Raw genomic sequence first — 21,809 nt, 5'->3', positions numbered from 1 at the left:
TATAGAAAGATATGTTATAATGGATTACTTTATGTGCATTGATTAAGATTGTAGGGGATACTTATGGTCTGGGTGGTAGTGCCCTCCTTTCAGTGTCAAAGTGACACAAGTTTTCTCTTTCTTCTGATGGTTACATGGACTATTCTGTCCTGAAGCAATTAATGCATCAAGCCCGTGACTGAAACAGTGCAGAAGTACTTAGACAGTTATTGGGGGCACTCATCTATTAAATTTTAGCAAGCCCATTTTATAGGTTATGGAGCTCATGAGTTCTCTGCAGGAGCGGTCCAAGCATATGTCATTAGCAAATAAAAACATAAATAACAGCTGACGGGGCGTGTGTAACGCTATTTGACAATGTACTTTATGATGCAAATGTATTTTGTTTTTACAAAATATAATAAATGAATGATCCCGCCTTTGTACAGTGAGCAGAAAGGCCCTTATCCCTCCGCAGTCTAACAAGCCAGTCATCCTACTAGAAAGGGCACTCCGAAGTTTCCCCAAACAACAAATTAGCAACTGAAGCAGCAAAAGGAAAAGGACATATTATGATTTCATTGGACTACAAGATAGTACCCGAGTTGGCAAAAGGAATAGTGCATGACCCTCCTAAGTATGTGACATCTTGGATGTCTTACTGGCAAGGAAGTGAAAGGACAGAGAAGAGAGAATTCTGTATTTCCTATTTTAGTTCATATTATTGGGGCTATATGAATCCCTAGTCCTAGGAGCAGATAGGCACTCTACAAAGACCAGAGTTGTATGTTGCAGCTGCATGGACCGATGCTTACAAACACGATGGAACACATAGATGTTCTTTTAAAAGTGTTTTTATTGACTTTTTTTGGTTAAACACATGCTTACAACGATATCTTCACAAGTGCATTTGTATAAGGAGCAGTTACCCACAATGTTCACATTTATCAGTAATGAAAAGGAAGGGAGTCAGTCCCAGTAAGGCAGTCGGATAACAATTTGGTTCACTGTCTTACGGTGACATTGCGCAATCATATTTACCAGTGACTTTACATTCAGATGGAGGTAATATCATGATGTGTGGAACACACGTGCCGAATATGCACCTGTTGCATCTACCGGAATATGTATTTGTATCATTTTGTGCTCAACCTAGACTTGGAAATAGCAAGGTCTGCCAATTTCCTGGGATCTCATTGACACCGAAGAACCTGAAGAAGTGTCTGTGTGCAGACAGGTGGAATTCTACAGGTGTAAATTCAGACTTCTCTAATATGTCATAAGATCTCTTTCGGCAGCTGAGCTGTGTGCCTGCCTCTTTCCAACCAGGGAAGGGGTTTCAAGTCCTTCCAGGGCAGGGAATCTTTTCCACCAGGCCCTTTCTCCCTAGACTAGCTGTCTCCCATCTTCCATAGTCTGCTTTCCAGATACAGTGGCTCCATAGAGAGCAGAAGCCTGTTCCTCGGACCTCGTCTATGGAGGTTCGATTCACTCTGGTGGAGGGAATGCATCATTATGATTGATTGATAAGAACCAATAATCAGTATTAGTTTGAAACGGGAGGGAGGAGGGAAGTTAGAGGATGATTTGTTCTTATGCGGTTCTATTAAGTGTTGCGAGAGGGTTAGGTTGAGAGACTTCAAAATATTAGGGACAACGCACCTCTGTTACATTGTATCCTTGAGCTATTCTACTGAACACTATATTGTTTTTGTTTTGATTTCGAGACCTCCAGATAACACTATTTACTCGTTATGTATATGTGGTGGTTGAACGCCCTGATTGCCGAGGTATATGTAAATTGAAAACCCAATGAACTGTGTTTGGAAACAAAGAAGAATTAGTTTGAAACATTTTAAAACTTCAAGGTTCCAAGTAAAGAATCATCAGTGATACAGCTTTGAGAGCTTGTGAGGGGACTGGGGTGTCCAGCTTTTTGCCTCCATTTTGCTTAGCAGGAGTAGAAGGAATCTGAGCCTTGTAAAGATTGTAACGTTTGCTCATATTGCCTGCCTTGGTGGCCACTCCACTTCCTTGCTCGTTCTTGGGGTGTATTTGTTTAGCAGTAGGAGGTTTAGAAAGTGTATACTGCTCATGTTACCAGTTCCAACACTTCCTCCTTTGACATGCTTTTACTCTTTCATTCACCTCTTATTTTGATACACACAAACACACACACACACACTTTTAGGATTATCCTCAATGATTTGGACTTATTGTCAAATTCAGGCCAATGTGGGGGGTGCTCTGTGTCTCATTAGACTACTCACGTACCGACACCCAGTTCCACTCACTTGATCCAAGTCTATATTACACGCGACCTTAAGAATTGTTGAATTCAAGATTAAAGCTTGCCGCATTTCTAGTGAATTAAATTAGTGAGGAACATCACACCAGTGGCTCACAAGCACTCCATGAAGTACAAATTATATATTCTGCTAGCGTGGCCCACTATGCTGATCCTCCCTCAATGCTCCATAAGCCGCCAATGACTCATAAGTAGGGATGTCCAGATTACATTGATCTTTCCAGAAAACCAAATCACCTACAGACTGGCCGTAGTGGGCATTGGGCGTTTTCCCAGAAGGCTGCAGGCCAGTTTTGCAGCGGTGGGGGCCTGTGGGGGACTGGTTTTGCAGCGGTGCTGCTATATTGGCCACCCACTAACAAAAGCAGCAGTGCCTTACACTTGCACCCTGTCCACCCCACCTAGGGCGGGGATGGGGGAGGAAGGGCTAGCCAACAAAATGTCCAGGGCTGCTTTGGGTTCCCAGTCTGGCCCTGGTTGGAAAGTGTCTTGGTCACGAAATGCTCCTCGTGTGTTTCTATCAAACCATGCTGTAATGTGTTGTTTTGTGTTAAGTTACTTTTTTAAGCAGATTCTGAAACCCCTAAGCATTTTGGCACCATATGCAGATTGTCTCAGTGGTGGAATAATCCACCACTGCTGGGTGAAGTCTAGCACAGTGGCACACCTGTAGAGGCTTCCCGCAGACATATTGCATGCCTAGGGACCAGCTTAACAAAGTGTGGTAGTAGAGATGCTGCTGCACTGTACAGAAGCGACCGTGAACAGGTGAATAACCACTCTGTTTTACTGCAAAACCCAAGTCACAGGACGAAAGCTGCAGAATTGGGCTGGTGTTTAAAAGAAATATTTTTGAAATCAGTCTAGGAAAGTTTGAAAATATCTCTGTTTTTTTGTAGAGAGAAACAGATGAATATGTTTTCGAGAAGAAAGCAATAAATAATTTACATCTGTATCATTTACTTTTGGGGGCTTACACGTTTGACACTTGCAGTGATGTTTTGGCCAGAGTTTTGCCTGCTCCTGTGCCATTAAGTAATCTTGCAATATTTATTTTCTGGAATTTCGGGAGAAGTTAAGCAACCATTCAAACTAAATGTGCTTTTTCTACTTTTTTTTCTGCCCAGGTCTGGACCATTACCGCCCTGAGGTTTTTGAACATAGTAAAAAGTTACTTCTTCATCTTTTGATCGCTTTGTCGTGCAATAGCAATTTTCAAGTTATCGCTTCGGTGCTTCTGCAGACAAGAGAGACCAATGAAACAAAGACTCTAACAGTTCAGCCGGCCTATCCTCCAGAATATCTCTACACAGGTACAATACAAAGAAAACGTGGTTGGTGAGAAAAACGCTTTTTACACATCCTTCTTACAAACTTAGGGAAAAGGGTGCAGTGGGCGAGGTACCTCAGAGGTCAGCTTTTCAGCTCGTGGTACTGTAGTCATGAATGATGATTCTGGAAAAACAATCCGCAGTAAATCAGACCGAGAGGAACAGTATATGAGACTTTCATTGAACGTAATGTCACACATTAAGGTACTTGGGATAGACAATTCTGTTATTGAGCTGTGTATAATCATGTTAGTCATTCTATTCCTGACTTTCATTGCAAAGCATCTACTGCCCTCAACCTTGATTTACTAGGCGATTTCAATACTGAATGATTTGAAGCACTGTTTTACAACTTTGGCCTAGCTTGTCTAAATCGATCCAGTTTGTAAAAAAAAAATACAAATATCAGTCTGTTTTAGCTTTGAAGCTATTAAAAGAATGTTTATTTACTCCCTGACTAGAGCCTGTGTGATCCAGCGATCGTGGTATGGCCATTTATAATAGCTTTGTAATCCAAGGCCAGCAATATACAGAATAGATGTTTATGCAAAAAAAATTATTTATTTGTACTCTGACAGGCCTTAGGGTTGCCTTATCCGAATTGCTAGTGTTGAGGATGAATGGGTTACTGCCTCCGTTAATCTCTCCCCTTCCTCTTCACCACTACCAGGCGGCTTTGACTTTCTGCGAGAGTATCAGTCTTCACCCGTGCCAGACTCTGGGTTAAGCTCCAGCTCAACCTCCTCCAGCATTAGCCTGGGAGGCAGCAGTGGGAATCTCCCCCAGATTGCTCAAGAGATGGACGACATCAACAATTCAGGAGAGGTGGATCTAAAAGCAAACAAGCTCATTGAATTTCTGACCACCAGGTAAGGGTTAAATTTGCGAAACAGGTGTTTTCTGTTATGTGGTGGGAGTTTGGACATTTGCATGATCAATGGGAGATCGGAAAGATTTGCACAGGCTTGTTCATCAATCAGTACATTCCATCGTTTTTAAGTGATTAAGATTTGCTAGACAATTTCAAGACTTTTAATTTATGTAGTGCATAACTTTGACCTAGCTTTTCTAAGTCAATCCAGTTTGTTGATTCAGCATCCTGTTTAGGTTGAGTATAGACTTGCCCATGGTTCATGTTTCCCTCTATGTTCATGCTGGTGTTATCAGATGTATGTCTTTTTTATAAAATTCAGTATTGGTTCATAAAGACAAACAAGCATTTGCAATGCAATAGGTCTCAAATTAGCGAGAGTTAGAGCTGTTGGTGTGTAAATGATAATGACAACCTTGCCTTTGGGACCTTAATATTTAGCTATGCAGCACATTAAACCTTTATTAGAAATAAACTGTGTTAGTGCAATCCTTCATACATTAGCATTAGACTGTAATGGTCTGAACAGCCCCTACATAGCACCACAGTAAAAATAGCATTTGAAATAAACATGGTCGTGTAACCATATATTAAACTCCTAGAGGGCATAATCACATAAAAAAGAATGATAAAGAACATTACAGTGTAACCATATAATCAGCCTCTTGAGGGCATAATGTATCACACATTACTAGACGTTCCTTTAGAGTCAAAAGCAGAAGGTGCAGTACCACTGGTCATGGCTAGAGGCCCCTGTAGAGTCAACAGCAGAAAGTGCAGTACCACTGGTTGTGGCTAGATATCCCTGTGGAGCTAAAAGCACTCAGAGTACAGTGTCACAGAACACTGCCTGAACTTCTGACGTCAGGATCTCAGAATGTCCCCCAAACCCAGAAAGGGCTGGAGAAGTACCAGGTCCTCAGTGAAATGGCTGAATTATTTAGCCATGCTATACATTAAACGATTATAAGAAATAAAATGTGTGTGAGTGCATTAGCAGAAGGTGCAATAACACTGGTTGTGGCTAGATGTCCCGGTGGAGCCTACTGAGTTAGTAGTGCCTTGGAGAAATTATCATCCTTCAGCCCTTGGAGAGTATAGTACATTACACATTTGCAGGCCAAGCAAGGCTTTCTGAATATTATTATAAACAAGGCCCTTGAAACAAGAACTTCTGTCAGCTGTAAAAACAGAAGTTACAGCTATAAAATAATTTAAATTTGCATTGAATGGTGGGAGAGGTTATGATTTTTGGCCCCCCTCTAACCTAGTGTGACCCACAAGATGGCCTGGACAGAAATAGCTTCTCGTTCTGAATGTCTTGGTGGTGGACACATTGCCCTAGGCCCAAGACAGGCTATATTATGGGCAGAAATGTGTTGTAAAAGGAATGTCTGCCAAGCATTATGGGGTGAGATTCCCAGAGGGCAGTGAATATTATAGTATCAGCTCTCCCACTGTGCGGAGAGAGCACTGTTGAGGATTTGTTTCTGGGTCGATTTCATGCTATACGAAGCCGCAAAAAATGTACAAAACACATGCACAACACAACTACTTGTAATTACTGATTATGTAAAGTAAGGACTAAGTGAAGGGCAAATTCAAAGTTTGACATTGTAAAGCTCATTTACATTGGAAAACAAAAAGCTAATCCAGGGTGGTATTTAATTTTTTTTAAAATACACAGAAAGGGCTCAGAAGACAGGTTACAAGTTGAAATTGCTGTAATCGTAAAGCCGCTAGGCACATGTATTCCCTCTCTTCATGCGTCACCGCTGAGCAATCCTATCTAGTACCACTATCTGGGTCCTTCATTGTGTTTTTGATGATGCTGGGTAGCATGATTGTGTTCAACTAGGAACTCCACATATGTGAATGTATGACCAGGCTGCTATCATCTGGCAACTTATCCAGTACTTAAAAATAATTAACACATTTATTTGTTTCAGGGCATTTGGTCCCCTTTGGTGTCATGAAGACATCACACCTAAGAACCCAAACTCCAAAAGTGCAGAGCAACTTACTAACTTCCTGCGACACCTGGTGTCTATTTTTAAAGATTCTAAGTCAGGTAATAAATAGATTTGCTTAATTTTGTATTTTCCTGCTGCGCTCGATGCCTGTGCGTTTCAGTGTTGAAACGTGGTGGCACGTTTTGGGCTACAAGCCCAGCATGACTGATAGCTAGGTCATCTGCATGGTGGACAAAAAAACTATGGACTGGGATGTGTCCCGAGCGATTGCCAGTGGTTGAGATTAATTCAAGCATTCCATCCATCATCCAGTTGCGGCTCGCTTCGCTCACAAGGGGCGGGGGTATGTGAGGGGTGGCAGTGAGAAGGGTTAAAATGTAATAACAATAAATAAATAAAAACGTAACTGATCTGCTGCGCCGCTCCTCTTTCTCCCGTCACTGCAGGCAGGCACAGGCTTCCAGCCCTCCCTGCGGCCAATCCTGATGCTGCTCAGAGCAGTGTCAGGATTGGCTGGGAGCGCCCAGCCAGGGCTCTCCCAGGCAGACTGGGAGCCTGTACATGCTCTCTCCAGCCCAGCAACTGTGTTGCTGGGCTGAAGAGAGCCTACTGCGCATGTATGTTTGGCTGGCTCGAGACGGCCCACCAATCATACATGCGCAGTGAGGGGGAGTGTACAGTGCACTTCCCTCACTGTTCATCATCCCCCTGGCCCGCCACCTCTAACAAACAAACCGATAATAAACTTGGTTTATTATAGTTTTGTTTGTTAAAGGTTTTGCAGTTTCTGCTGCTGGGGTGGGAGGGGAGTGAGGGGCGACACTCCTTCGCCCTAACGGAGGAGCTGCCGCTGCCATCACCTTGTTTTTGCATTTGCCTCCTCAAGTACGCAAGGCATGCCCAGACGTGGGTCCCAGGCTTACTGTGATACAGGAACCAAGCTATACCTGGCTGAAGGAGCCCTAGCTAGGGCGAAATTGGTCCTGGGTTGCTTGTGTTCCTGTTCAGGGAGGACCTGGCTTGGCAGTTGGCATTGGACTGTTCCCATGAGGCGCAAGATCAAGACTGATTTGCATATGGCTAGGCCCAAACTGAGGTGGCATCGTGGGCAAAAAAACGATGGGCTGGGATGTGGCCCGAGCGATTGCCAGTGACTGAGATTAATTCAGGCTTTCCATCCATCACCTTGTTGTTTTCGTATTTGAGTTTTTTAGGCTGTCACTTTATTCCCCTACTCCTCTCAGCACCCTTACGGAGCTAGTAGGAGCTACTTCTCCAGGTTGGATCTATGTGAGTGGTGCATGTACTGGTTTATCCTGGAACATGACACTGGGGCCTGTTACTCCTCTACACATAGGCACCAAACAGCCAGGAGAGGGAGGCTTTCAAATGAGGCAAGAGTAAAGTGACTGCTCTGTTTTCAAATTGGGATCCTTTAGCTAAACTGCTCCAATCCCTGAGGACCGCCAGTGCTTTAATTGGTTTCGCTCAGACATTTTAGGATTTCCTGAACCTTACCCTGACCAAGACACAGATGGGAATAAACATTTACAATCTGATAACCATATGCTAATTTTGTAATTCAGACACAGGGCTTTTTATTGGTCTCTAGTGGAGTAGACCTTTTACCAAATGGGAAAGCTCCCAGAACTTGTGATCACCATTCTACCCCTCCCCCCCCTTACACACACATACACTCCTACCTCTCCCTCCCTTACTGAAGGGCACATCTGTTTTGCATGGGTTACAAAAAATTAACTTCCGTGGCCCTGAAGATATTATTTGTTCATTGACTCACCTTGATCAACATGCTTGGAGCCCCAGGGTAGTTAGCTGAGCTTGAGCTATGGTTTAATAAGGTCCACCACTATCCTATTTTGGAGCCATTCTGCTCCCACCATATATAGGCAGGCAAAATGAAAACTCAGGCCAGTGCCATCTGACCTTAAATTCATGGGTGGAAACCCAATACTTATGGTTGTGGTATTGAAGCCCCCCTTGACACAAATCTCATATAACACCTTTCTGTACTTTCACACAAAGAATTGTAGAGGTTTGATGACATAGGAAGAAAGTTCCTTTATTACGCCCCTTCCATATTTAGTGGGATGGCTGTGTCAAGGAAAGCCCTCCGTACTAATCCCAGCATGGTTGTAGCAGTGGCTTGCTCAATTCTTATGAGTGTTGATATCAAAGGCATACTTGGATGAGATCCTTTACTGTTTTGGGTGTTGCTCGAACCGTGCTTGTGAGCCTCATTTTCATTGATATAAGGCTCTTTGTGATACTGCCTCCCTGAATATTATAGATTGCCATGAACATCTCAACTGTAGCATCCCCAGCAATTCTGCCAACCCGTGAGGGGCAAGGAAATGATTGGATGCAGGCAGAAGCATAGGGACCCATTGGGTGACATCTGACTTGCTGTTGAGTTTAAAGCAGATGACATTCAATCAGTTGCTCCACATTTTATAGTCAAAATAATCCTCTCCTCTTTCCTGAAGTACCCCCTGCCCAACCTGCCACCGTTCTTTCCAAAGCCATCGTAATCAAGAAGGTCGTTGCCATCCTGCCAAAATGTACCAACAGAAAGTTTCGTTCTTCCAGCCTGGCGATGTCTTTTACTTCAGGTCGAGAGATTGTTTGTCAATGGTGTATGTTGTGCACAAACAGTTTGGGACATTTAACTGACATTTGTGGGATTCCTCTTCTCTCTGCATCCATCCTTAAGAAACAGACAATAGTAAGGTGACGCATTATGCTATTATGAAGAAAGGAGTTGGCTCCTGGAATCTGTGCTGCAAAGCCATTGAGCTCTGGGTCTACTGTATTCTAAAAGAAATCTGAGTAATGGTAGTTCATCTGACTGTTGTGATGCATGTGCGGGCAGATGTACCAAACAATTTAACATTGGCTATTCACTACTGTTAATTACAGCGATTCAGTCTAATGGAGAAATATTTTTAGTTTGGCATACAATGAGTGGTGATATTTGGTGCAAGGGTAGGCTGTGGATGTGCATTTTGATTGCCTTTAATATCCTCTGCAGGAGACATTAGCTGATGATTTCAGCTTCATCTGGGTCATTCTAGTACAGTATGCATGGCCCCAGCATAGTCCCAGCAATTCGGATGATGCTACTGATGATCAGGCAGCAAGGGGCAGAAGTTATTCTGATTGTCTCAGACTGGGCCAATACATTGTTTCTGTATCCCCTTTAGCCCTGTCTCTGTTCGTCATGAACATTGATAGGATAAGACCACCTCCATCTGCAGCAGTGGTCTCAATCCAAACCTGAAAATCCTCTGCCTTCAGGCTTGAAGGCAGAAAGGCAGACCCTGGTGATTTATTCTTTGCCCACTGTGGTAGTAGAGTAAGACTTAGTTGTCAGGCGCCCATCTGCAAAGTATATTACCTGCAAAGGGAGTAAGTTTGAGAATGGTTCATTTAGAGAAATTGTTTGACTGCATGGGTGCATGGAAACCTACAGATTTACCTGTCCACAGCTAGTGAAAGAATGATATTAGTACTGTATAAGAATCCTTGGCAGAATATTTTTGCATTCCTCAATTCCACTGAGGAATGGTTGTGAAAGAGTTAAAATATACCTTTCCAGCTGCACCCTTGAGACCCTGGAACTCTCCTTTCAAATGATGTCTCCAATATATATGCTATGATTGGGATAGTTTTGAGCCTTTTCTGTTAAACCAATCCATGCAGTTTTATAGCCTGACTAGTTGATGTAGCGGGTTTGCCTTTCATTTGCTCTTCTTTTGTTTTTTTTGTTTTTAAAATTAATGTTCTATTTGATATAGAGCTAAGGGATCAGGGTGTCCCTACCTTGGGCCCTTTTTTTATTTTTTTTTATTTTTGTAATCTTTTTTTTCTGGGGCTCAGCTGAAGACAAGTCCCAACATGGCTGCCAACACTTCCTTGTTGAAGTGTTGTCAGCCAATCAGATCTCAGCACAAGATCAGGAGGGTTCGCTGAGCCTTCACATCCCTACATATACGGATTTTCTTTAATTTCTCAAAAACTACTGAATGGATTTACACCAAATAACAAAAGGTCGCTTTCTGGACCAAGAGCTACATTTCTGCCAAATTTGGGGTAATTCCGTTCAGTGGTTCAGGCGCTATTCCTGTTCAAGACTCCAATGGAAAATTGCATGGGGGAAAGTATTTTGGGACCCCCCCTCATTTTGTCACCCCCTACTTCACAGATCACCCTGAAAATTTCCAGGCATACGCTGAAGTGAGCATCGTATTTTTTGGGACTATTTTGTGAAGGTTCATCAAACGGACCAAAGTTATTAACAAAAAAAAAACGCTTTTTCTATAGAAACTAGGTCCTAACTATAACTGCCTAGTGGTGACCACCAGTAGGTGGGAAACGGTCTTTACAGCACGGCCGGAGCCACGCAGGCAGTAAGCACGCAAGTGTTACCATGCTTGCCCTGAACCACACATGTGCCTGAACCACACAAATGCGTGGGCTAGGCACCATGCAGGCACACAGGCGGAACAGCCAGAACAGGAACGCAGCAGCCAGGTAAGTGGGGGTGGAGCAGGTTGGAGGATTTATAAGGCCAGGGTAGGGTGGGTTTTAGAGTTCAGGGCAGGAGTGGTGGTGTTGAGGTAGTTTTTAGGACAGGGTGGGGTAGGTTTTTGGGTTCAGGTCCGGGGTGGGGTGGTCAGAGTAGTTTATAGGGCAGGGAGGGATAGTTTTTAGGACAGGGTGGGGTAGGTGTTAGGGTTTGGGGGGTCAGGGTAGTTTTTGAGACAGGGCAGGGTAGGGTTTAGGGCAGGGTAGTTTTTAGGACAGCGTAGGTTTTTGGGGTTTAGGGCAGGGGTCGGGTAGTTTTAAGAACAGGGCGGGTTAGGTTTTAGTGTTTAGGGTGGGGTGTGGGTTCGGGGTTGTTTTTTAGGACAGGGAAGAGTAGGTTTTAGGGCAGGGGGTTGGGGTAGTTTTTAGGACAGGGTAGGGGAGTTTTTAGGACAGAGTAGGTTATAGGGTTTAAGGTGGGGGTCCAAGTAGTTTTTAAGACAGGGTAGGTTTTAGGGTTTAGGGCAGGGTTGGGATCGGGGTAGTTTTTAGGGCAGGATAGGTTTTAGGCTTTAGGGTGGGGTCATTTTTAGGACAGGGTGAGGTAGCTTGTAGGACAGGGTACATTTTAGGATTTAGAGCGTGGGTGGGGTGTCGGGGTACTTTTGAGACAGGGTGGGGTAGGTTTTAGGACAGGGCAGGGTAGCTCTAAGGGTTTAGGGCAGGAGTGGGAAAGTTTTTAGGACAGGGTAGGGCTTAGGGCGAGGGGGGAGGGTTGGATAGTTTTTAGGACAGGGTAAGTTTTAGAGTTTAGAGCAGGGGTCAGGATAGTGTTTAGGACAGGGCGGGGTAGTTTTTAGGGTTCAGAGCGGGTGGGTCGGGGTAGTTTTGAGGATACGGTGGGGTAGTTTTTAGGTCAGGGTAAGGTTTAGGGCAGTGGTGGGGGGTTGAGGTAGTTTTTAGGACAGTGCCTGGTATCGTATGTTTAGGGTGGGTGGTTGGGGTAGTTTTTAGGACAGGGCAGATTAGGTTTTAGGGCGGGGGTTCGGGGTAGTTTTTAGGACAGGGTACGTTTTAGGGTTTAGGGCGGGGGCAAAGGGGTTGGTGGGGGTTGTAGCACACAACCACGCATGGTGTTAACAAACATACATTTACTAAGCATGGTTTTACAATGAAATTTGTTGTATAGGCATGCGTGGTAAAGGCATACGTGGTTAAGATGCAGTCGTTGTTCTGGCCGCCTTGTTAAGCCATGTGTGGTTCTGTCTTGCAACCCCACTAGGTAATACACACACACATATATATATGGTGTGTGTGTGTGTATATATGTATACATATATAAGTACAGAAACTCACAAAAAGACATCTTGTAATGTCATGTGCGGTAAGTCATACATTCCAGCTGCTGCTGGTCCGTATTAGGAGACAGATCCCAATGATAAAGCCTTTTTGTGTACACTACTGCTGGCGGTCCTGCCTGAAGCGCTAAGGTGACTGCTGCCTATAATCTTGCATGGGGTTGCCACTAATGTAATCTTGTCTAATGTGGTGACTATTACAGCACTGATGATATTAGTAGTTCGTAATGATTCTCTTTAAAAATAAGTAGCTCTTATTACAGAAAAGGTTGGAGACCCCTGCATTGGAGGAACAGGTTCCTTACCTTCAGTTGATGGACACCCTAACTTTTAGAACAATTCATCGTTGTCCCTCCTCCTCTGCTATAAAAATGTATTTGTTCCGTGGCAGCACATTTTCTGATTTGACTTACGTTGTTTGGTTCCTTGTGCCACGGGCTCTCTGTAGCACAGAAATTAGGCCGAACGGCCATCAGAGGTGCCGACACTGCCTCTTCTGAGCCTTTCACTCGCCTTTTTGTAGTGATGGTCAGTGCCTTTCACGTGCAACTTCGATTTCACATTCTCTTTCCTCTGGTGTGAAATGCTGCTCGGTGCTCCGGCGGTGTTGTGCTTGTGCAGGACTTACTCTTCTATCTTGCTTTTTCCCTGCTGAGCCTATAGTTTCAGTATGACGTCATTCGTAGTTTCTCATTATTTTCCTGATTGCGGTTGTGCTCGTGGAACAAAAATCATAATGATCCCAAGCCCCGTTTTCTCCTGTCGCACCAATAACATTTAGACTCTCCTGAAACCTTCCGAGGCCAAATATGTCCCAGCGAATAACACGCCCTCCGTGTAGCCTGAAGGAACTTTTTTCTTGTTTTCCACCCGCGTGCTGGTTTCTGTCTAGGACACCTGGATGGGGCACCTGGCGCGGACACCTGCCTCTTACCGTGCTGTGCGCGTGCCTGCCTTGGAGGGAAAAGGCAGGCATTGTCCTGGCCGCCCCTGCTGTATGATTCTCTCTTCCACCCTATTCACCCGGCCTCGACCCTTCACCTTGTCCTTTGTGCTCCTTTATGAGGTAAACAGTGCCCCGGTGGTTTGGAAACTATTGCTTTCATTTCCGAAGACAAAGGGAACAAGCAGCCGCTACTGCGGTGTTATCTTGTGGGCTCCTCGCCTCGTGTCTCGTGCTGGGTTTAATGAGCTGGTGGCTTGTGACTGAAAGGTGGTAAACGGCGCCTCTCGTGCAGTCAGTGGCAGGTGGTTCGTGCTCGGTTGTGGCCAGGCCCTCAGGGTCTGGGCCCTAACCGGTCGGTGAAGCAGTCTGGGCGATGCTGGTCTGGTTTATTCTGCATCATCGCCGCGTTTCCGGAAGAATGCAGCGTATCTAGATCACTGTTTGTTAGACATATATTCAGACTGCTGGCACACTCGAGTACTAAAATACTTTCCAAGTATTTATATGTTTTTTTTCCATTATGAGTATACCATTATATTAACGGTGTTTTTGAAGTTACTCCTTTTATGTGCTAGTTATCAGAGGCGTGTCTCTTGTAAGGGGATGTTTGATGTCTCTCCGTCCTCCGGTAATTGTTACTAGGAGGCTGTGGTCTACATCTCACATATTGGAGTCTCCCACTGTCAGTTCTTTGCTGTTATGCACTGGTTGAAAAACATTACCTAGAAGCACACCACAGTCTGCAGTTCCGCTGCTGTTCCTACTTTACAAGACTGGTGAGTTTTGATTGTTAGGTTGTCCACCCAGCAGTGGTCATAGCATTGGATTTCTATGCAAAAGTGAGAAGAGAAGTAAACACAAAGGCCCAATCTGGGTTGAATGGTCATGATCACAATGTGGAAGCCTGGACCTGAATAAAGCCTGTTTTGTTGAAAAGGCCTCCAGGTGGTGTTCCTCCTCAGGTTGCTGTAATGGATTTGCCCTTTTTTAGGTCTAGGCTCCAGAGAGCTTTAGCGGGGCTTTGTTTAGTCCTTTGCTTGTGATTAGATGGCTTTGTTGTCTCTCTCAAGTCTCTGAATTTGTGTTGATGGCTTTCCCACCTCTTACTGGGCTGGACCCGCCCTGGTGGATTTCTGACTCAGCGTTCTGGCTGGGCCGCAAGGACTCTTGCCCGTTCAGCACCCCATGTGACAGCATCTTTTTATGTTTCTCCTGCCTCGCCACTCTCTCCTTCTGTTTTCTTACCCAACCCCCACCTTTCTCCCCATTCGTCTTTTCACCCACCCTCATGCACTATATTCCACCCTCTTCCTCCTGCGCCGACGCTGGTGCTCGCTAGTCTGAATTCTTATTTTATTTTATTTTTTAACTCTAATTTGTTTTATTGAGGGCAGGGCAGCTGAAAACAGTGCCACCAGGCCATTTGCTAAAATTTTCATGCTCCTGCATACTTTGTTTTAACTTTTAATTTAGTGTTCTAAAAAGGCCATTGGCGTGGTAAAGTAAACGCGCCAAAAAAGACACTGCTGTGTCATGATGTATGCAGACGCATTTGCTATGATGCATGCTCATGCGTGCATCCTGACACTTGCGTATGTATCAAAGGCTACGTTAGAGTGCCTTCATACACGCTTCACTACGATGAAGTTTTTGTGCTCTTCAGATATCTCCTATTCAATATTGCTTTAAACTTTGATTGGTGCAACAACCACCATTTATCACTTAATAATATTTTCCTCTTAAATTAAACATGCTTAATTCTGCCTTCTCCCGACACCCAAGCAATAACAAATCTCACATTATTACTTCTGGGTTCAGAATAACTGTGCATGAAAACTCAAGGTCGACTGATTTACCCGTATAAATACAATATGCACGCAGAAGACTTCTACAGATGATTGGTTTATTTAAGGAAGCTTTTAACCAAGTAGTCACATGTAAAAATAAAGGCAAGGAGGTTTTTCTTAGACTTGATTGTTATCATAAGTTTTAACCGATATTGTTTTTAATTTTAGTCAGATGTGGTTTGTAGAAGGAATCACAACATGAATTATATTTATTTATTAACGACAACTTTATTAGGAGTAACCTCTTTTGATGATAATGCTACTTGTCTCCAAGCCTTAGACAGAGCCGTATTATTTTTTCTTTCTTTGTTTTTGCACCATGAGCACACGAGTATTACTTAAAATTAACCGAGATCCGAGGTAAAAACGTGGAGAAGCATAACATATTTGTATTCAGGTAAATGACCAGCATCAAATTAGAAAACAAACTTGTAACAGTGTTCAGTGGTTTTGTTTGAAAGAGTTTTAAGTAGGGAAGAACTTGTGGCTGAACTTCTGTGCTAATATTTTACCTCAGTGGCCAAGCTTACCTTACCTAGAACCAGTATTCAACATAGTATTAGTACACCAGAGCCAAAGCCTGCTGTTGAGATCCTACAATATTACACCGTAACGCCGCCCCTCCACTGTTGACAGGCGGATTTAATATTGTATTGAATGTGGTCTGATAACTCTGCAGTTGACCTCTGAGATTTTTAGTACTAACTTCACAATACAGTGCAGTCCAAAACAGTACTGTTTTATTGGCATGACTACACAAAGTTCGTTCAGAGCATGGGTACTCACAAACATTTCCTCGGGGGCCACAAGAACTCTCTGTGGCTTGCCCGAGGGCCGCACCTAAACCAGCAGGGAAGGGTTCGGTGATGAAAGGTGGGAGTAGGGGGATGCGAAGCAGATGCGGACAACAAACCAAGCCTTTGCATGACTTCTGCCTGCCACCAATGCTCTATTCTCATGCACCAAGAATTTAAGTCAAAGCATAAACTTCTCATGTGAAACACAAGAGGAAAAGAGTCACTCATCTGATGGCTGAATTGCAAAATGTGAAACCAGAAAACCTGGTATCTGTCCTGGCTTCCCACTTGACCAAATTGTGTGATCCTAGGCAATTGATTAATTTCACTTTGCCTCAATTTTCTTCATTATCACATGAGAGTCCTTGAAATACACTAGTTCCAGATGTGCACTGTACAATACCTTTTCTTGTGGTTTATTTAATAAACTATAATGTTGTTCCAGTTATATAACAACCAGGACTATGCAGAAGGTGCACCTGACAAATGACTCTTCTTTTAATAATGCCATTGATTTCCGAATATGGGCAGTATGATTGTTTCCAAGATCATGTTTGAAAAATATCACTGCTAATAAATGTCTCTCAATGCAGTGACATAACCTGATGTACTAAGGAAAAATGCTCATGCATGTTAATAAAGCACACTTTTTTAAAAGTTTGCAGAGACGTTTATCATGTCTCTCCATGTTTAGTGATAGATGTCTTGAAAACTAAAGGTGTTCCCAAAGATAAGTTGGCTAGGACACCATCTTTGCTTCTTTCCCATTACTTTAGTTAACGTGTAAATAAATGATGTGCGTTTCACGGTTTTCTGAATGTTCCTTCTCTGTCATGTGTACAGCAGCCCAGTGCTGCTATTAACCAGGGGGCCACAATTAGAGGTCAAGAGGGCCGCATGCGGCCCCCGAGCCGTACTTTGAGTATCAATGGTTTAGAGTATTTCTTTTTTTTTTTTACATTGTCAGGTCGTCATTTATACGGTATACATATGCTGTTGTGTGAAGTTTACATGCTGTCTAAAGATTTTCTCGGATTGCTAGTGTGTTGCTTCCTGTACATGCCTGGATTTTTTTGTTTGTTTGACTGTCACACTCGCCTGGGTATTCATTACCCTATTGTGACATCTCCTAGTTTTCACTGAGCAACACTTACAACTTTATACATCGCTTATTTCTAAATGTCATATTCTTTGCAAAAACTCTGAAGCAGCATCTCATTGATGCTTCATGTTTGATCCGGTGGATAAGAAAGGCAGCTTCATCTTCAATAAAATCCATGTTACATTGGGTACAGATCTTGGTTTCCTCCCGTTTTCAAGTCTGCCTGTCTATTCAAGCTTGTGGTTACTTACTCTGTATTTGGTCACTCTGTATGTTTTTAGCATTTTTTGATTTTTCTCAGTAAGTATTCTGTTAGGTCGTGGCGTCTCCTAAATAATCCGCTACAGTTTATCCTATGTTGTGATGCATTTTATGTTTTACTCTCCTAATGGATGTCTTGACTGTTGCTTAGATTAGTTTTGACATCTATGTAGGTTTTTGTATAACTAGCAGTAAGGTGCTTTTGCCAAGTCCTGCTCTCCGTGCTCTATTGAGAGCATTTCCATTTACTATTGTAACTACTTTACAGAATTCTTCTTGTGGAATCTGGACTCCTTCATGTGGGATTCCAAGCTTGTTTACCTATTCAGAGTGCAGTTTTGAAGCCTTGGTTTGAGAGATTATTCCGGCATACTGTTGAAAATCCAAGCATTGATACTCCATGTTATAGAATATCTCTACGATGGCATCACTTACTCATATTGGTTTGGGAGATGGTAAAGAGCATTGTACAAGGGTGCACCATTACCTTAATTTGGTTCCTCCCAATGTAGACTGCCATTCAGATCCGGGAGTTATGGCACATTCTATCACAGTTTATGCATCGGCATCATTTATAGTTCGGCAGGATGAGCCACAACTGTAAATTGGCATAGGTTTTATATACCAGACTTACGGTCCCCCCACCACATTTAGAGTCCGGCGCTTGCCATCTTTCAGATGACGGAGCCACAGCCGGCTCTGCTGTCAGGATCCTTTGGCCGGGGCAGCCCATCGCCACAGGACTACCAGGCCGCACTTTGGAAAGCCATGCCAGCCAGGACGGGGCTTTCCAGCACATATTTTTCCTGTTTGCATCCCTCAGGGACAAAAAACTAAAAGATCCTCAAGTACTGGGGAAAAAAAACTCCCAGTGTGCGACAGTCATTGACTGTTTGAGAGGGTTTGTTTTAGAAAATTAAACTAAATCCGGAGTGGGCTGCAACATGCCAGCAGCATGGGTGGCCTGGGGGGGGGGGGAGATGGGGGGGGTGGTGTCTCTAAGTTTGGACTGGTGGTCCTCACGCGGGGATGGCAGAAACAAGGCCTTATGCATCACGGCAGGCTGCTCGCCCAACTTAAAATTAGATTTTAAGTAACAGTCACAGTGCTACAGTAGAGGCTTTATACTCTTTTGCAGTGTTTCCCATGTACGAGTTTCCTTAGTTCGTATGCTTTTTAGTGTTTTTCTCATGATATGTTCAATTGGGATATTCTGTACATTTGCAGGACGTTTAGCATATTCCAAGATATAAAATATCCCGTGATCATGCACATTAGATTCGCGTAGGGGCAAGATTTGGGATATATATTTCATGGAGTAAATGTCTTGGGTTTCATTTCAGTTCTGGTCTCATTAAGCTGTTTTTGATTGTAAGCTTGCTTTATTGAATCCTTCTTCTTACAGGTTTCCATCTGGAGCAGCACCTGAGTGAGGTTGCGCTGCAGACAGCCCTTGCCAGCTCCTCTAGGCACTATGCGGGTCGGTCGTTCCAAATACTGAGAGCCCTGAAGCAGCCCCTTTCTGCACACGCCTTGTCCGACCTTGTCTCCAGGTTGGTGGAAGTCATTGGAGAACATGGTGATGAGATCCAGGTAATACATAACATTTATTGCATTTTGTGTTCGGATAGCGACAGCAAGAAATCATTTTAACGTGAGAATGTGCGTGCATTTTGATTTCAGAAACATTGACATAAATTATGGAAGCACTCAAAGCAGCAGAGATCTCATCCTTCTTAGGCCACGTACCATTGCGCTGCTTGCAACCCTTTAGCATTTCATTGTGTTTTCCTACGTCATTTTAGCAGTTAAATGCGGGTAAATGTTCACTGAGGTAATCTTACATTTAAAGAATACAGTTCCATTTTCACTAAGGTAATCTCCTGACATCATGATGTTTCACTTTAAATTAAGGTCTTCATTTAAGCTAAAAACCAGTTAGGTGGTGCTTACTTTGCCAGGCTGCAGAACAAATCAAATCATAACCTGGCACATACAGAGGGTGTATGGGCCATAATACTATGTGATGAAGGCACACCCTCCTTTGCAAAAGTCTGATGCTGTGCCTGAATGTTACCACAATCTCTGGTTTTGTCTTTTTTTCTTTCCACTGCTAATAAATACATGTATTTATCATGATACCGACAATAATGAGACTATTGAAACAGTGTTCTTTATATGCACCACAAAATGAATTAATTTGTTTTGTTATAATACAATATAAGGGTAAACTTGGATTCATATGGATGACAGATAACTATCGTAGTGCTAGAATGGTGGATTGCTGACATGTAGCATCTGTTGTAGCTAAGTGAACTGTATGCATTTTGAAAAGAAAAGCCTTGGGGAGCAGTGTAATAAGGTGAGAAGGGCATTATATTTGTTGTAAAGTGGATGGGGCCTCTCTCTCATGTGGACAGTGGCTTCCACATGCAGATGAGTCACCCTTGCTCTACATTGTGGGATGCAGTTCTTCCATGTTCTACTTGACTTGTCAGCACACAGAGCGCAGACCTGTACCTGATGTCTGTTCATCAAGCAGGAAAGAGAACATGAGGGTCATAAGCTGCAAACTGCTTATGGAAATACACAATCCCTGGGTCATATGCACCTTTGGCTAACCAAGCTGAAACAGTTACAGAAAAATAAATGTCAAGAAATTGCCTTCAGGCGATAAAGCAGGAGTCCCATCAAAATAAAAAAGAATAGTCAAGAGTGCAAAAGCAGGTTACAGTCCATGTCCATCTGCAGAAAAAGGACCAGGTGAGACTGAGGGACTGGGATGTGGCCACATACGCCATGCATATACCTCTGGGCCACCCGACTCAGCAAGGTGTTGGTTACAAAAGCTTCAGGAGGTAGGTTGATGTCTTCTCGTCCTGGCACTAGGATGGCATGGTACCCAGACGTTGGGAATAAGAGATAACCTCTGGACTTCAGGAGGGTCCATAAAGGTAGCTTTAAGCGCCATTATATTGGGTGATAGAAACACTACAGATATAGCACCACCATATAAAAAAGTTATTATTATCATTGTATTAATATTTTTATAATCACTGTCATACTTCACACAGATGCATAGGACTTAATGAGGGCATCCTATGTAATTAGCAGGACTCTTGTCACAGACACGTGGCAGACACCATGTGAGCTCAAATTAGAGCCTTAATTTTAAAGTTCATTTGAAGGCTTTCTATAAATGTCTAGTTTGGGTGATCATCACTGTGTCCAAAGTGCAACATTGCCTACTGTATAATTCTCAGGTCATTGTAGAGCATTGCATGCAAATTGTACGTGTGGGCTGAAATGATCACGACCCGTACTATGCCCCATGTATGCAGTCATTTCTGTTGGTAGTCACTGATGTAGTGCTTACTTGTGTTTACGTTGATGAACTGTCTTTCCAAAATTGCTGTCTTTGCACATTTTTTAGGGCTATGTCATGGAAGCGCTCTTGACCCTGGAGGCTGCAGTGGATAATTTATCAGACTGCCTGAAGAACAGTGATTTGCTAGCAGTTTTATCCCGGTAAGATGCATCTGTTGTAGGACTCCTTGTAAGCTCATCGTTTTGTATTTGTTGGGAGGGTTGACTTATAATCAGCAATTGCAATGACCGGGATGAATGACTGCACCAAAAGAGCAGCATGCAGCATCTTACAACAAACGACATGCTTTATGTGCTGTGACCTGTCCCATGGTTTATGTGAACTTATGACCCCTGTTAATAATAAATCACGGACTGTTTGCACTAAGGGTCCAGATGCCCTTGCACTTTAAGTTTTAAATTGTATCTACAATTATTTCAGAGGTCCATTTTCATCAATTAATTCAGATTTTTTTGTCTCCTTATCCACCAGTCCCTGATAATCTCCTGTTAACCACCAGCTACAGTAGTCTTGCAGCGGATGTCTGTTTTTTTTTTGCCAATGCAGCAGAGCTCCTAAAAACTAGATAAAATGGAACATGGGATAATAAAATATATAATAATAAGGACCAGGCTTTTCCAGGAGGGTGGCTAATTTTGAAGTGGTTCTTCTGCTTGAGAGAAAGTATGATTCAGCTGTGTGGCACTCAGAGGATGATGAAAAGAATTAAGGGTAGAGACTGTAAAATGCACCCAAGAGATCTTCTACTAAGCCGTTTACTATCTACTTAATTCTCTTTCCCACAACTCACAGTAGCTCAAAAGGAGTCCCTCTGAAATCCTGAAGGTCCGTGGAGCTATGACCAAAGCAGTGGCTTTAAACATATGACCTAGATGCACAGCCATACATAATGGGATGGGACAGGTCATCTGTGGTATGATAAAGCTCTGGAGTGTACTGCAGCGACCATCCAGTATGGCGGACAAATACATTCTCTTTCCCCAGTCGTACCTCACTAACAATCAGCAACAATATGCATTATCGAATGTTGCTTTGTTTGATGTCTGCTCGAGTTTTCAAATGTATTGTGACATCACTCACTGGATGGCCCCTTTATGGTGAGA

The 21,809-nt window shown here is 43.3% G+C and overlaps 1 protein-coding gene across 6 annotated transcripts in view; it reads left to right on the top strand.

Annotated features, from left to right (window-relative positions):
* FRY (FRY microtubule binding protein) overlaps positions 1-21,809 on the top strand; it is a 598,740-nt gene that overhangs the window by 460,739 nt on the left and 116,192 nt on the right. For all 6 annotated transcript variants that reach the window (XM_069205570.1, XM_069205567.1, XM_069205566.1 and 3 more), the window contains exons 39-43: positions 3,415-3,600; positions 4,289-4,487; positions 6,439-6,560; positions 18,724-18,911; positions 20,752-20,846. In XM_069205570.1, coding sequence (XP_069061671.1) covers positions 3,415-3,600; positions 4,289-4,487; positions 6,439-6,560; positions 18,724-18,911; positions 20,752-20,846 — 790 coding nt within the window. The remainder of the gene's footprint in view (positions 1-3,414; positions 3,601-4,288; positions 4,488-6,438; positions 6,561-18,723; positions 18,912-20,751; positions 20,847-21,809) is intronic.

This window comes from Pleurodeles waltl, chromosome 8 (genome assembly GCF_031143425.1).
Source record: "Pleurodeles waltl isolate 20211129_DDA chromosome 8, aPleWal1.hap1.20221129, whole genome shotgun sequence".
Lineage (NCBI taxonomy): Eukaryota > Metazoa > Chordata > Amphibia > Caudata > Salamandridae > Pleurodeles > Pleurodeles waltl.
Note: the sequence above shows the minus strand (reverse complement) of the source record. Positions and strands in the feature narration are given on the sequence as shown.